Source organism: Vombatus ursinus, unplaced genomic scaffold (genome assembly GCF_900497805.2).
Source record: "Vombatus ursinus unplaced genomic scaffold, bare-nosed wombat genome assembly UNPS02003292.1, whole genome shotgun sequence".
In the NCBI taxonomy this organism is placed as follows: Eukaryota; Metazoa; Chordata; class Mammalia; order Diprotodontia; family Vombatidae; genus Vombatus; species Vombatus ursinus.
Window position 1 is genome coordinate 11,126,304 of NW_020943070.1, and position 15,304 is coordinate 11,141,607.

At 42.9% G+C, this 15,304-nt stretch overlaps 1 protein-coding gene across 2 annotated transcripts in view; it reads right to left on the bottom strand.

Annotated features, from left to right (window-relative positions):
* WASHC4 (WASH complex subunit 4) overlaps positions 1-15,304 on the bottom strand; it is a 58,277-nt gene that overhangs the window by 10,605 nt on the left and 32,368 nt on the right. For both annotated transcript variants that reach the window (XM_027874441.1, XM_027874435.1), the window contains exons 20-28: positions 15,101-15,217; positions 14,100-14,268; positions 13,640-13,794; positions 12,134-12,208; positions 11,668-11,772; positions 9,677-9,811; positions 7,948-8,056; positions 5,278-5,344; positions 4,756-4,842 (exon numbers count right to left, since the gene is read on the bottom strand). In XM_027874441.1, the coding sequence (XP_027730242.1) occupies positions 4,756-4,842; positions 5,278-5,344; positions 7,948-8,056; positions 9,677-9,811; positions 11,668-11,772; positions 12,134-12,208; positions 13,640-13,794; positions 14,100-14,268; positions 15,101-15,217 (1,019 nt within the window). The remainder of the gene's footprint in view (positions 1-4,755; positions 4,843-5,277; positions 5,345-7,947; positions 8,057-9,676; positions 9,812-11,667; positions 11,773-12,133; positions 12,209-13,639; positions 13,795-14,099; positions 14,269-15,100; positions 15,218-15,304) is intronic.

Here is a 15,304-nt window from a genome sequence, read left to right on the forward strand (position 1 = left end):
ACACCTTGGTAACCAGTTCCACTGATCCTGCTCTGCAGTGTCTTGTCTCCTTCTCCTACTGCTAAGCACGTCTTGCCAAGCTCCACATGGACTACTTGTGCCCAACCCGGGGCACGGCCTTCAACCTCACGTAGATCTGATCAGCCACAGTTGGACGCGCCGTACCTCAACTCCGACACAGTGACGTGTCATTTTGGTCCTCTTCAAGCCAAGAGGACAACCACAACAACCACCACCACGCTCCACCCTTGGACACTCCATTCACGTGCTGCTAAACTGTCCTCAGTAGCGCTCCTCTCCCCCATGTCACCAAGTCCAGTGGCCTTTACTCCATTCTCCTCCTTCCTGCCACTGCTACAGCCCTGACACCGTCAATCACCCTCTCCTCTCTACATTTCCACATTTCTCACCCCTGGTTCTCCTCCCAAAGAGGAGGTCTGACCGCTCCTGGATTTTCACCCAGGTCATGCCCACTCAACATTGGACCTCCCAAGGCTCAGTGCTGAGCCCTCCTCTCTTCTCCCACTACACGAGCTCACTCAGCGATCTCATCAGCTCTCATGGATTAAATTAGCCTCTCCAGTAGATGATAGCCTCTCCCCTTACCTTTGTTTCACATCTCAACTACCTAATGGATATCTCCAACTCAATGTCTGGCAGACACCTCGAACCCCAGCGTGTTGAAAACTGAACTCCTCCCCTTTTCTGCTCTTGTTACCTTCCTTCTTGCTGTTCGGGGCAGCGCCGTCCTCCGGGTGACCCAGTCTCCCTACTTTCTCACCTCCTCATTCCCCCAGCCCCACAGCCAGTCTGCTGCCAGGACCTGTCCACATTACTGTACTAATATCCCTCGTAGGAGCTCCCTTCTCCCCGACGGAGCCACGGCTCTCTCCCTGGGGTGGGCCCTCATCACCTCACACCTGGACTCCTGCAATAGCCCTCCTGGTTATAACCTCCTTGCCTCAAGTCTCTCCCCATTCTATTCTGCTATCAAATGATCTTCCTAAAATGAGGGCAGGACTGTGTTGTAACATGTGAGATATATAAATTCTATATATGTGTCGTGATGGCATACATCTCTTCACTGAGCTCCAGTAGCTTATTGGCTCGTGAAGCCCTCTTTCATCTCCTTTCCTCCTCTGCACATTCTCTGTGGTCCAGGGGCACACGTCCTGCTCTTCCTCACCCACAAGACGCCAACTCCCAGTTCAAAAGCAGCTACTGAATGCCTCTGCACCATCAAGAATCCTTCTGTCTGTGTACAACAGCCCAAGAAGTAGTTCAAGAAAACTCCCCCGTCTGTGTGACCCTGGGCAAGTCACTTAACCCCATTTGCCAAAAAACAAAAATAAAAAAAAACCTCCCCCGAACTGGCCCTGCTCTCCTCTGAACACACTTCCCCATCAGTGTGGTTCTTTTGGGTTCTTCCTTTATACAGGTGGAGCATGAGTGAGCAAGCCTGTGAAATGGGGGGAATACCAGAATGAACATGGCGGTGATATTTTTAGATTTAACATTTTTCATCATGGATTTGCAAATGAAAAGATTAAAGTATTCAGATTAATGTGGTGCCAGTTTCAGCAGGAAGTCAATTCTAAAGAAATGAGAGGTAATCTCTCCCCAGTCTCCATAAGCCACAGCCACTGGATAAACCAGAGAAGCTTGAACATGTCCCAAAGCCCTAAGATTTCGGCCCTTTTGGTCGCCATCCTCCCACCAACCAAAGTATGCTTGTACTGTGTTCCAGAACCTAGAAAACCTATGACTGTAGGTGTTTTTGTGCACACTCATATTTACATTAGCATGAAACAAAGGGTCCTTTACTTTCAGCGTCTGCAATGTATCAGAAACTTTGCCGGCTAAGTATAAATTAAAACACGAGTGTGCCTGAAAACAAACATATTCGTCATCTGCCAAAAGAACCCACACTCTCTCCTCTACCCACAGTGATCTGGGGCTAACACTGAAGGGGGGAAAGGGACAGGTTTCTGAGGCCTATGCAATAACCTTCAATGCTGGAGCTGCTATAGCTACAAGGCATTTTTTTCCTTTTGAATTGGAATATTTGAAAGAGGCAAAAGTAACTGCTTGGTTTAAAGTCATGCCAATATATCCAGGAGGAGTCTGCAGCCCCCCAGCAACGTTCCCATCCCCAGCCAGCTGGGCACCACTGATCTCTCCTTCAGGCCCCAGGCAGCAGGAATACTGAAGTGACACAGGAGCCACAGCATTTCAGAGCTGGAGGGGAGAGTGATGGCCATCCACTCTAAACCGTCTCCCCTACGGCACATGGGGCCATGGAGCCTCGTGCTGACGACTCCTAGTGAAAGAGAATCCAGTGCATCCCATGGCAGCCCAGACCAGTACCGGTCAGCTCTGAAGACGAGCACGTTCATCCTCACATCCAGCCTTCAAAGGCCTCTTGGCCACTGCCACCCCCAGCTCCTGGAGATGCCCTCTGGACCACACCAAACAAGTGTCCTTGTTCTCCCACCTTAACAGCCCTTAGAACATTTGAAGGCAGATAGGTCCGAGCCTGGTTCTTCCTCTTACACACCCTGGGTGACCTCAGAAAGGCATTATCCCCTCTGGGACCTCAGCGTCCTCATCAGCAGAATGAAGACGTTGGACTCTACGTCCATTTCAGTTCCAGAGCTATTGCCCTATGGAAACAAAATAGTTTTCAACCGAAAATCAACGTGTGAAACTTGAGAAAATCATGTTGAGGCACACGTTGTAAGCCACTCTCCATGTCCTTAAAAAACACAGCACAGTGAGGCGACCAGCAGGCCACTGAAATCAAAGCTTTGAGGCCAGCTGGATGACAGCTGTTACAAAAACACTTCCGTGACTCCAGACATGCAGAAAAGACAAGACAATGTAGTGACCACAGTGCGTTCACGAGACACCATCTCGAATTTGGAAAAGGGATGGAAAACAAGGTCAAAGGGAACCCAAGGCAAATACAGCACCTCCCTAAAAACTGAAATAGAGACTTGGGAGCCCTTCAGAGGTCAACCTTATTTTCCCCTGAGGAACATAAAGTCTTTCCCATACTTATACAAGTAAGAGAGAACACCAGGCTGGGGAGGGCGCTAACCTCTTACTGGCTATACCTTCCCTATCACTTTCAGACCAAAGAAATAAGCATTTTTTTTAAAGTCTACTTTTAAAACAGTCATCCTCTTTCCTGTTTTTAGTGACTCAGGCACTGTTTGTGGATGAGAACCCACATGTATTCCTACAGGGTCAATTTCTACAGCAATACACAGGAAAACAAAATTGAGCTTTTTCCAATCCAGTGACACAGAGACGCAAACAAGATGGGGCCAGTGGGCCCCATGGTAGGTTGGGTGGCTCGACCACGGCTTTTAAAACAGCTCAGGCGATTCTTTGTGACTTCGTGACTTTGTGACTTAACTTAAAGCAAAACACAACAATGAAAATGCTAAGAACCTATCTACCTGACAATGAACCAAATAGAAGCTACAGTTCTCCCCCAGCTCATTCTCACAGGTTGGCCATGCAAAAGATGCCTGTGCTAAGGTGCCCAGCCTCTCCAGCCTTTCCCACTCTGAGCTCGTAGAGAGTGAGAAAAGAGATACTTCCTCTGCTTTCTCTCTTCACACAATAATACCAACTGTATAATCTCATCCCTGTTCTGTCCCATGATTTCTCAAAGACAGACTTACTAAGGTACGGCAGGGACCTTTGAAAAGCTATACTTTTTGTGAATTAGCAGGTGAGCATAGTCTGCCGCAGAGCGCAGTGAGATGTCACAAGATTTAGTTATGTTGTGGGCCAAACTCAAGCATCTCTCTCCCCTAAACAGGCACTATTTGCAGAGGGTGTGCTGGTTATCTCTCTACCCCAGCATTAAGTTTTAAGGGAAGGGGCAGTCTATTTCAAGTTATCGCCCAGGAAGCCAAGGAAAGAGGCAGCCACCATGCAAGTTACCTTGACCTTTCTTTCACTAAGGCAGCCAGACCTACCAAGGACACTCCCTTTCCCCCAAGCACAATATCCTATGGAGACAACACAGAGATTTTGAACATGCTGCATGCTTGACCTCTGTTCTTTAAGAATGTCAACTATCGCCAGACGGAGGAAAGGCACTCCATGTCGCCAAGATTTCTGCCCAAAATATATTCAATTTGTCTTGACAAAACTATAATTTGACTCCCAAGAGTGCAATGACAAAAAGGTCTAATCTCCCTAATTAAGCATTTAAACAATCCCATTTACCTCTCTTTAATATTAACTGAAGTCATTTCAGAAAAATCAATGCTAGCCCAAAGTTCTAGTGGGAAGCACAAAGAGAAAAAGTCATAATCTCATGAAGATTGCTTTTTTTTTTTTTTTTTTGTTTAGGCAATAGAGTTAAGTGACTTGCCCAGAGTCACACAGCTAGTAAGGGTTATGTTATGTGTCTGAGGCCGGATTTGAACTCAGGCCCTTCTGAATCCAGGGCTGGTGCTCTATCCACTGCGCCATCTAGCTGCCCTGGAAAACTGCCTTCTTAACCAAATATTAAAGCCCACTGTCTGGTCGGTTCACTAAGAAACGTGACCTTTAATTTCATTTTGGTTTTTATTGATGAACAGATAATTGTTCAAAATCAACATTTTTGGACAAGTATCACGTTTCAGAAAATTGTCTTAAATTTCGTTTTCATAATTACTTTCTAGCTCCCTTTATGCTGTCTGACCAGATTTGACCCCAAACACTTTTCGTAATCCCCAAATACAACATTACCTTGCTGCTTTGAGTGTTCCTTCTGAAAGTCCTTCTTCTTTAACTAGCTCCTCAAAATTGACAATATCTTCGAGATCAGGAACAAACCTAGAGTAAATTGTGTAGGATGTCACTAAAATTGGTAACATATTCAATTTACACAGACAGTGTGATTCAACTAAAAATTAAATACTCACAGTGATTCATTTAAACTACAAAATCACCGGGCACGTGACTTACAGATGCCAGCACAGTCATGTCGAGCGTCAAACTGGATCTGGGAGCTCGATAAACAAACTGATCGCAATGATCAAAAGATCATTCAAGGGCGGCCTGCATCCTCTACTACATTGTAAAATTAGACTAGTAGCAATCGAGAGAAAAGGAAAGCTTTTTAACAGAGAAAGCCCCAACGTCCCTGCTCTGAAGGACGTCTTCTATCGCCCACCAAAGCCTCTGACTAGAAGAGGAGGAAGCAGCTTCTCTCCTATGGGAGGAGCTCCAGAAGGCATGTGTTTACAAAGGGTAAACGTGCAGCCCTACCTGATGGCGTTGCTGCAGCAGTGGAGACCGCCTGACCGGATCATGCGCACATAGCCCATCGCGTTGCCTTTCAAATGACAAAGGAAGCCCGTCACATGGAGTCTGACGATGCTCACAGACAAGATCTGCAGCCATTCAGTTACCATGTAACACAAAACATAAGCGCTCCCATCCTCCGAGAATTCCAGTTAAACAAAGTCTGCCAGGCTTTCGCCTGACTAACCAAAGGATAAAAATGCAGAGCACAAAGAACTCCCCAAATCACGCGTGTGTGCGTGCGCGTGTGCGTGAGTGTGTGAGGGTATGCACGTGTGAGTGTAGGACAGCGGGTGGTACATCCACGTCCTTCAGTCATTTCCCTATTCCTTCCTATCCTTGGAGCCCAAAGTGACCCAAAGCTGGATGGAACAAAAAGTGGGGAGCTGACGGCCAGAGCTCTCACTGCTGTCTCTGCTCCTTCCTCCCTGCAGGACCTCAGGGGTCATTCAGTCTCTCAGGGTTTCAGACACTATCTGTAAAATAAGGAGCAGGGAGGGCGAGATGACCTGTAAAGGCCCTTCTCGCTCTAGATGCCACGAACTCAACATTCAGCGGCCTGTCAAAGCCTATTCCAGAGCTTTATCACCTAAAATTCACTATCGAAGACGCTGAGAATTGTGCATGCAGAGGATAAAACGTGAAGACTGCCACCTCATGGCACACAAAAGGTTACCATATAACAACATCTTATTAAAACAGTATTACAAATGAAAAATTCACAAAGGCAAAAATCTAAAGTTCTGATATTCTGCTGTTTTAGTTCCTTAACAGCTGGCTAGTAAGATAAAAATAAGTGTAATTACAGAAGTGAAGCTGGGCTACACTGACTATATTGCTAAATGTACAATCTCTAAAGCACACAACTTTTCAAAAATCAGTTCAGCCAGACTGTGAGCGCATCTCCTCTGTGCCCAGCAGAGCAGGGACCAGGGGGAGGGAGGGAGGGAGGGGGAGAGAGAGAGAGAGAGAGAGAGAGAGAGAGAGAGAGAGAGTGTGTGTGTGTGTGCGTGTGTGTGTAACTCAAAGATCCAGTCACCTTCTCCAAAGACCTTATAGCTTCTTGTACAGAGAAGCCTGGCATATAAAACCCTGAAGAACAGTACACAACATAAGCAAGTGTGAGAGATGTGGGACAAGAAAGTTAACAAGGAAAATGTAATATTTCATTTTTATTGCATCTACTGACACATTTTAACCTTTAAAAACTTTATACTGATGTGAGCATATGGGTATACATGTGTATACGTAAGGCTATACAAGTTGTCCCCAAAGTCTTTTGCACTAGGACTTTTGGGACATGCTGTATCTTCTTTCTTTTCTTTGTCCAAGCAAGCTCCCAGTGAAGCCGTTCTTTCTGAGTGGGTGGCCCAGGAACCATCACTTATGGTCTCAGAGCAGCATAAGGCACTGGGAAGTTAAGTGCCTTGCCCACTCACAGGCCAGTACGTGTCACAAAGTGAAACCTAAACCCAGGCTGTCCTGACTCCTGGCCAGCCTTCTATCCACTGGACCAAGGGTTCTCAAATTTGTGGTCTTCAGACCCTTTAGACTCTCAAAAATTACTGAGGATTCCAAAGAGCTTTTGTTTATATCAGTTGGCTCTATCAAGATTGTATTAGAAAATATTAATTATATATCAAATATCAACTATCAATTCACCGGATTAGAATTAAAACTGAAAAATTTTCAAAATATTTAATTCATTTAAAATACCAATAATAAATCTATTACATGTTAACATAAATGACATCTTTTTATGAAAAATAAGTATATTTTCCAAAACAAAAAAAATTTGGTTGGAAGAGTAGAAAAAGTTTTATAATTTTTTTTAAATCTCTCCATGTCTGACTTAAAAGAAGACAGCTGATTCTCACCTCTGCCTGTAGATTCAATCTGTTGCCATGTTGTTTTGGTTGAAGTGCTTATGGAGAAAATCCAGCCTCACACAAATATGTGATTGGGAAAGGAGGGAGTATTTTAATAGGCAAATAATGTCTTAACATTACTATGAAAAGTTTTGACCTTGAGGACCCCCTTAAAAAGGTAACAGGGACTTCTAAGGGGCCAAAGAAAACACTTAGAGAACTGATGCACTAGACCATAGGGCCTCTCATGTAAGAGTGAGTGAGTGAGCGTGTGTGTGTGTGTGTGTGTCTCTCCATCTATCTCTCTGAGAGTGTGTGTACATGTATGTACATGTATCTATCATGTGTGTCTATATCAATATATGTATATATATGTGTCTGTCTATATATATACACATAGTGTGTGTGTCTATATCTGTCTATATATATGTATACGTATATGGGGCTGCGTGTGTGTGTATAAATTTATAAACATATCAGAGTGCCTGACTGGTTAGTGTTTTTGTAAATGCAGGTAGACCCATATATATCTACCTACATATACTTGCTTATATACACATAATTCATATTCCATTTAAGACTCATACTGGTCCATCAAATGACTGCCCAATCGCGAAACCTTCCTAGCATGTTCTGAGGAAGCTTATGTCAAAAGAATAAAGATTCCTCACATGGACATCATGAGCTGTCCTCTACTAAGATGGGTTACTTAAGATGAGATTTCTGTAAGAATGATTAATTCTAATTTCACAATAATTCTTCTTACCTATTTGGCTGATAAGCTGCCTGAACTGATCGAGGTAACTCTGTCCATCTGGCGTTATTCCAAGTTTTCTGATTCCTCTATTGAATTTTTCTGCTCTTTCAAAGGGATACTAGAAAGAAAGGGTTTTAGGAACACCTTCATAAGAACACAGAAGTATTATTTCCTTAATGCAGATATTACTACAAATTTTTCACATTAATTTGTTTACAGAATTTATCCAATCCAGCAATCAATCAATCAATCCTTATTAAGCACCTACTACGTGCCACGCACTGAGTTAAGCACTGGGGATACCAAAAGAGGCAAAAGACAGTGCTTGCTCTCAAGGAGCTTACAGTTAATAAGAAAACATTTATTAAGCACCTATGTTCCTGGCTCTGTGCCAGGCACCAAGGCCACAAACATACAACGATCAGGACTCAGGAAAGGCTTCTTTGAAGGAGATGGTACTTGAGAAATAAGGGCGTTCCAGGAGGGATGGAGGACGGACTAAAAGTCACAGAGGCAGGAAACAGAAAGTGATGGCCCAGAGGACTAAGTTGGCCAGTTTGGCTGGAAGACCAAACGTGTCATGGTAAGCAGCATATCAACGGCCTGGAAGGACAGGCTGGAGCCAGAGAAGGCTTTAAATACTTCAATCCTGGGGCAGCTAGGTGGCACAGGGGATAGAGCATCAGTCTTGGAATCAGGAGGACTTGAGTTGAAATTCAGTCTCAGATACTTACTAGCTGTGTGACCCTGGGCAAGTCACTTATCCCTGATTGCCTCCAAATAAATAAATAAATACTTCAACCTTTTGTGCTTTTATAATAAACAGTGGAAATTTTTTTTAAAGGGCAAATGACAAAAGTCTGGTGTTAACAACTACCTTTCTTTTCTCTGATAAGAATCACAGAAGAAATACTCCCCTTGATCATGTGCTCCTCATTGCCATGACTACCTCCAACCATCTGAAGAGCCTGCCCAGAGGCTCAGAAACAGAACCAAGCTCCCTCTGTGGGGACACCTGCTTCCTCATCCCAAAATGATGCGCAGGATGGAACTGCTCCTGGAGGGCAGAGGCTCACCAAGGGCATTCATTCCCAATAATGTCACCAAGCAGGCAATGGGCTTTGTCAATACACCAAGTTAAGGAGATGGGTGATAAATTCATTTTGGAATAACAATTAAGAAATCTTTTTCCTTTAGAAGGAAAGAACATGATCACACAAGCTACGATGACCTACCTTTAGGTATGGCATCCCTCTTTAAAGTAAGTGCTTGCATAACTGGTGTAATTTCATATTTGATATAATGCGATCTTTTAATACATATTCCATCTCTATTTTGGTTTGCTGCTCTGACTGTCGCAATAATCACCAAAAAGGATGCAGAGCATCACTTGAATATGGCATTTCCAACAGACCTGTATAAACTACCTACTCTGTCTACAAGAGCAGAACTTTTAAGTCAATCTATGTTTGGTCCAGGCCTGTGATATCATGAGGGTGGGGAACTCAGTATGGAAACTCCCCCCCACCCCCCAATGCAGATCAGCACCTCATCTGTGACAGTCACTGTAATGAGTAGGTAAGTAACCTGCTTAAGGTCACACAGCCAGGATGTGTCAGAAGCCAGAACAATCACCTATATCTTTCCCAAGTACAAGGCCAAGCTTGCACCCATTATGCCAGGCTGCTTCTGAAACGCAATCACACCATTTCAAACATAGTAACTATATACAACATACCTTATGATCATTTTGGTCCTTGACTTCCCTGAAAAACCGGATATCTTTAATCAATCTGGATTTGATGTGTTCATCATACATGAACTGGCTAAATATGTAGAACTTCTTTCTCAAAAACTGGTAGGTGAAATTAACCTGTTACGAAGTTAAAATCAGAAATCAGAAAGCAGGATATAGTCCAAAAGTGCCTTGTGAGTTTTTGAACCAATGCCAATAGTCACAATTATGAAAAGTTCATGAAGAGGGGGACAAGCGATAATGATGAGAAAGAAGAGAAGGAAAAGAAGGCCAGTGGAGCACTTTTTAAACGCACAGAATAAAAAAGGGTTCAGAAGTAGACAAACAGGACGGCTCTGAAACTAAAATGCTGAATTTATCACAATTCTTTTTTAAAATGTAATAGAGTGCAGTTTCATGTTCAACCTTCTCTTTCTGTTCTTCTCCATATATGGAAATTCTCAAGTGTGCTGATGTTTGTGAAGTTCAGAATAACAACAACAACAACAAAAAGATTCAAAGATGATCCATTTGGTTTGAGATATGCTGAGTTTGAAGTAACTGAGGTCAGAAGAGAAAATCAAGGCTGAGAAACAACACAAATAAAATCTGTGGTTGAAAAATAAAGGTCCCATTAAACCAAAATATTTATAGTAGCCCTTTCTATAGTAGTAAAGAAATGTTGGGGAATGTGGCATATGAATGTAATGGAATACTACTGCGCTATAAGAAATGATGAGCAGGCAGACTGCATAAAAACCTGGAAAGACTTACATGAACTGATGCTGAGTGAAGTGAGCATGATCCACTGTGCCACATAGCTGCCCCAATTTTAAAGTTTTTTTTAAAGAAATCATAATAAAAAAGCTTGGCCCCAAAGAAAAAATATGTGAAGACATTTCCCTTCACCTTCTTTGCAGAAGTGAGAGGCTGTGGGTAGATAACACTAAATAGAGCATTAGGCACTTTCAGTATATTGTTAATTTTTCTTCTATTCTCTTAGGTTGGCTCTCTGGGAGGGGAGAGGTAGAAAGACACACTGGAAATTATAAGTGATGTAAAAGCAAAAAAATATCCAAAAAATTTATTTTTAAAAAATCCATAGGTAGATATTAATTGAAGATAAGGAAGTAAACGAGATTCCTAAAGGAGAAAAGGCTACTTACTATAAGCTCTGTGAGGCCAGAGACCATGCTAGTTACTATTACCAAATACTGTTTGGCCTACAGGAAATAACCTGTCGATCTTTGTGATTGATTTTTAACCCTTCCAGGAAATGGCTTGTATGAAGTTTGGAGATTTCAGACGCTGAAACTCTCCCCCCAGCCCACATGCCCTCCCTCAGGCACATCTCACCAAGAGTCTTCCCTCTAAGTCATCACAAGGTTGCAGGGATAGAAAAGGGGAATTAAGATTGGGATGGGATGAATAACTTTCACTGGGAGGTTGGTTTTTAAATTTTTCAAAAAAAGTTTTAATTTTTAAAAAGGCTTTTCATTATATTACATACTCACCCGGAAATTTTAATAAGGAGAGATGGAAAGTTCTCAAAACATCTAAATTATGTAACAGCTGATTATCTACTAATAACCACATTAACGATTCTTAAAATCTAGTAAAAATTTCAAATCAAGTGCAGGAAAGAGCAGTCATATTTTGTGAAAGGTCTGAATTAAAGAATGTTTTGGCATCATATTAACTTTCAAGGGCACGGAGATCATCTAAGTGATAAATTGCCAGTAAAAGTTGAAAGAGGCTTGTTTTAATGAATTATGTAAAGATAAGTTGCAATAAGCTTACTAACTACTTGCAGATACTAAAAATGTATGTATTTAAAGTGCCTGAGGATGCTTGAAAACCACTGGCTTCCTTAGGCATCTCCCAAGCATCCTGCTAACATTGTGCAAAAGGAAGAAAATATTTTCCAAACAAATGAGGAATTTCCTACACCAATAAAACTACAGATCCAGAGGAAAAGAGTAACAGGTACCTACCGTTGTGTTCATAATTCCTGTCCCGTGGGTGCGAATTGAATTTGCGATGTGGCGGATGTTAATTGTATTCAAATGCTTGTTGTTGCTCGTCCTTTCAATGAATATCTACAAACAAAGAGATTTACGTTGAGCCAATAAATCAAAGCACACTGAATCAAAAAGCAACCCCCACCCCCGCACAGCGCAATTGGGGTTAAGTTACTTGAGCAGGGTCAGACAGCTAATAAGTGTCTGAGGCCAAATTTGAACTCAGATCCTCCTGACCCAGGACTGAAGGTTTTCCAAAGAAAACTCGTAAGTCAACAAGCGTTTATTAAGCACCCACTGTGTGCCTGGTACTGTGCTTACTTAGCCCTGGCACAAAGCAGTCTTTCCCAAAACAGAAGAAGAGATTAGATACCAACTCTCCCATCTCTGGGCATCTATGAAACATCACTCTTCCCCCTCAATCCTAGCCACTGCTTACCTGATTATTGAGGTTGTAGAGGTACCGGGACACAAACACGTGAATGTTTCTCATGATTTCCAAGACATCCAGACCCTGAAATTCAATCCATTTAGAAAGTGTATCATCGCTGGTTTGAGATCATAAACATTATACACAGTCAACCCATCACAGGCCCTCAACTATGCGGAAGACTCGGGCCTCCATCAAGAGCCGGCTGCAGTGATTTTCCGGCTATGTAGCATTAACCAACCACTTAAAATCTTAAAAAAAGAAACAGTAAAGTGGTCTCTCCACAAGACAAGCCCAAAGGATACAAAATGTTCTTTGGACAAGGACAGCTAGCATTCAGTTCCATAATGTGACTGGACGACTGAGTGACAATCTCTGGATAGGGACAAGTTCCTCTAAGAAGCAGAGATCACAACTCGACCTCCACATCCTTCTCATGGCCTCAGGGAGGTCTGAGAATGAGCAGGAGAGGTGCCCCTGCTACCATTAAAAGTCTTTGTGCTCCTTCAAACGCCACAGACAACTGGTCAGATCACCAAAGATTCCTCATGTGTCATCTGGGTACTAAGACCACCTTTTCATTAGCTGTCACTCCCCCACCTCCTTCTGTCCCAGGGGCTTTACCTCTGCTCACAACAGCACTCTCCCCCGAGCAGAAAGCCTACAGTACCTGATACCGCCAAAAGATGGCAGTATAAAAGATGCAACAAAAATGAGGTTCCTCTGAGTCGGTAAACGTGAGCGGAAAGCTCTCTGGGAGGACTGTCCCCTCACCTTAGCAAGAACTAAATAAAGGACGCCTAGGAAGGACGCTCACTTTGTAAGCCGGCCTGGCTAGTTTGGAAATCTGGGGGGAGCGGGGCACTCCTGGCCCAAGAACAATCAACCTAACACATGTGGCAAAATACCACCCTCTGCACAATATCACAACGAGCTCTACTCCGACCTTGGGAAACAGTGACTTACTCTCCAGGCTCTCAACGCTCCTTCCTTGTATGCTACAAATGTGTTCCTCCAAATGGGTGCATAGTCAAATCTTTTTTTTTTTTTTGGAGGCAATTGGGGTTAAGTGACTTGAGGAGGGTCAGACAGCTAATAAGTGTCTGAGGCCAAATTTGAACTCAGATCCTCCTGACCCCAGGGCCGGTGTTAAATCATTTTAAAAAGATTGTAGGGGAGGCTGGCATAAAGGGAATCTACCGTGAAGTACCTAAGTTTGGATTTCTACCTATTGTCTTCTTTTTTTTTCTTTTTTTTGGCCAGGCCATGGGGTTAAGTGACTTGGCCAGGGTCACACAGCTAACAAGTGTTATGTGTCTGAGGCCACATTTGAACTCAGGTCCTCCCGACTCCAGGACCAGTACTCTATCTACTGCGCCACCTAGCTGCCCCCTACCTATTGTCTTCTTAAAGCAAGGCATGATGGTATTTACAACGCAAATGAACACACACAAAAGGAAGCATAAAAGAGGGGTGCTAAAGAAACATTTTCAGTACACTTTACACACACTCTACCTGCTCCAAAGTCTGACTGGGAAGATGGGCCTCCGTCATGACCAAGCCGTAACGCTGAGTTGCTAAATTTCTCATTTCGCTGTAAGTGGCCCAGTCGTGAAGAGCAACCGTTGTTAGGTTGTAGAAAGTCTTGTCCAAATAATGTGTTACAAAAGCTATATCAAAAACAAAAACAAAACCAATACCAGAGTCCACTTGGTATCTAATGAATCCTGACAGCTTTGAGGAGGGAGGAAGCCAGCAAGAAGGGAAAGACCTCGTCATGCCTCTGAAAGTGAGCTCCGGTCCTTTCTAATGAGATACTTAAAGTCAGAAAAGCCCAAAGAAAGAAAGAAAAAGGAAGCCACTCTCGGGTAGATGGATCAGTGTGGAAATATGGGTCTCCACTAGGCTCTTTGCAGCTAAGCACAAAAAAGCCCCCCATGGCCCGACGGACACAGGGAGAACATGAAGCACGCACCTCTGATGTCAATGTAGCGATTGAAGAAACGAATGGGGTTCAGAGAGAAGAAAAGGGCCAGGTCTTTCATGCCGACTCTGAACGGGTTTCGGTCGTCCAGCTTGAGGTGGGTGTGCACAGACAGACGCAGGTCCTTCTCAATCTCTCGGCACAACTTCTCCAGCAGGTGCTGCTCAGACAAATGTTAGCATGCACTGCTTTAATCACACTGGCTTCCCTGCAAATGCCTCAACTTTGCTTGGAAGTCATGATATAGATATGTTCAGATTAGCCAGAAAACAAAGGGCAGAGAAAATCAGAGTCACAATACCACGGAACAAAGTATTTTACTGGGAAGTGAGAATTACTTTGCTCCAATCCTTCAACTAAGGGTTTTACCCACAAAGTACCAAGGTCAACTCCACAATACTGTTTTCTACCATTACTATTTGTATCACTACCCTTACAAATTAATGTAAGTGTATGCGATGAAGACGTCACATAGTATTAAATGCTTTTTAAGCATACAAAAGCAGGGAACTTCAACTCCTCTGCCCTTAGCCCCAGACTGCGAAAAATCCACAGGGGAAGTTAATCTTAACGTTTTGAGTCATATTAAAGAGACATTAACAATCAAATTTTTGCGGCTGCACACATAGCCTTTCCCCAATCAGAATGGTGAGTCCAATGAGATATTAAATAAACTACCTATAAAATATAATTATAACTAAGGATTTTATCCCCCAATCTATTTTGCCCCCAAAATTTCAAACCAAAACTCAAAATCCAAACACATTTACAATCACTAAAGAAAGGTATGCTCGATTAAATTTTCCAACAGGTTTGCAGTCTAATAATATGAGAATTGCAGAGCTACAAAAAGACTAACTGAAAAGATTTTTGCTGCTTTTTCAAACTTTATTTAGTAATTTTATCCTACTGAAAGCTTGCTTTGATCCAAAAACGTGTCCAAACACTGTATTCCAAATCCATATTTTGTTTTTCAGACGACATGCAGTTACCTCATTTAAAATTTCCATAATTTCCTTGTCATAGCAATTCAGAAGGATTTCATAAGACTCTAAATGTCTCGCACACATCACAGCAGGTACGCAGTCCCGTAAAGCACTGAACATGTACTAAGAAGAAAGAGAAGTTACGACACAAATAGAAACAAAACATCCTAAGTCTATTGCATCCCAGGAAATGATGCCTATTTTATTTTG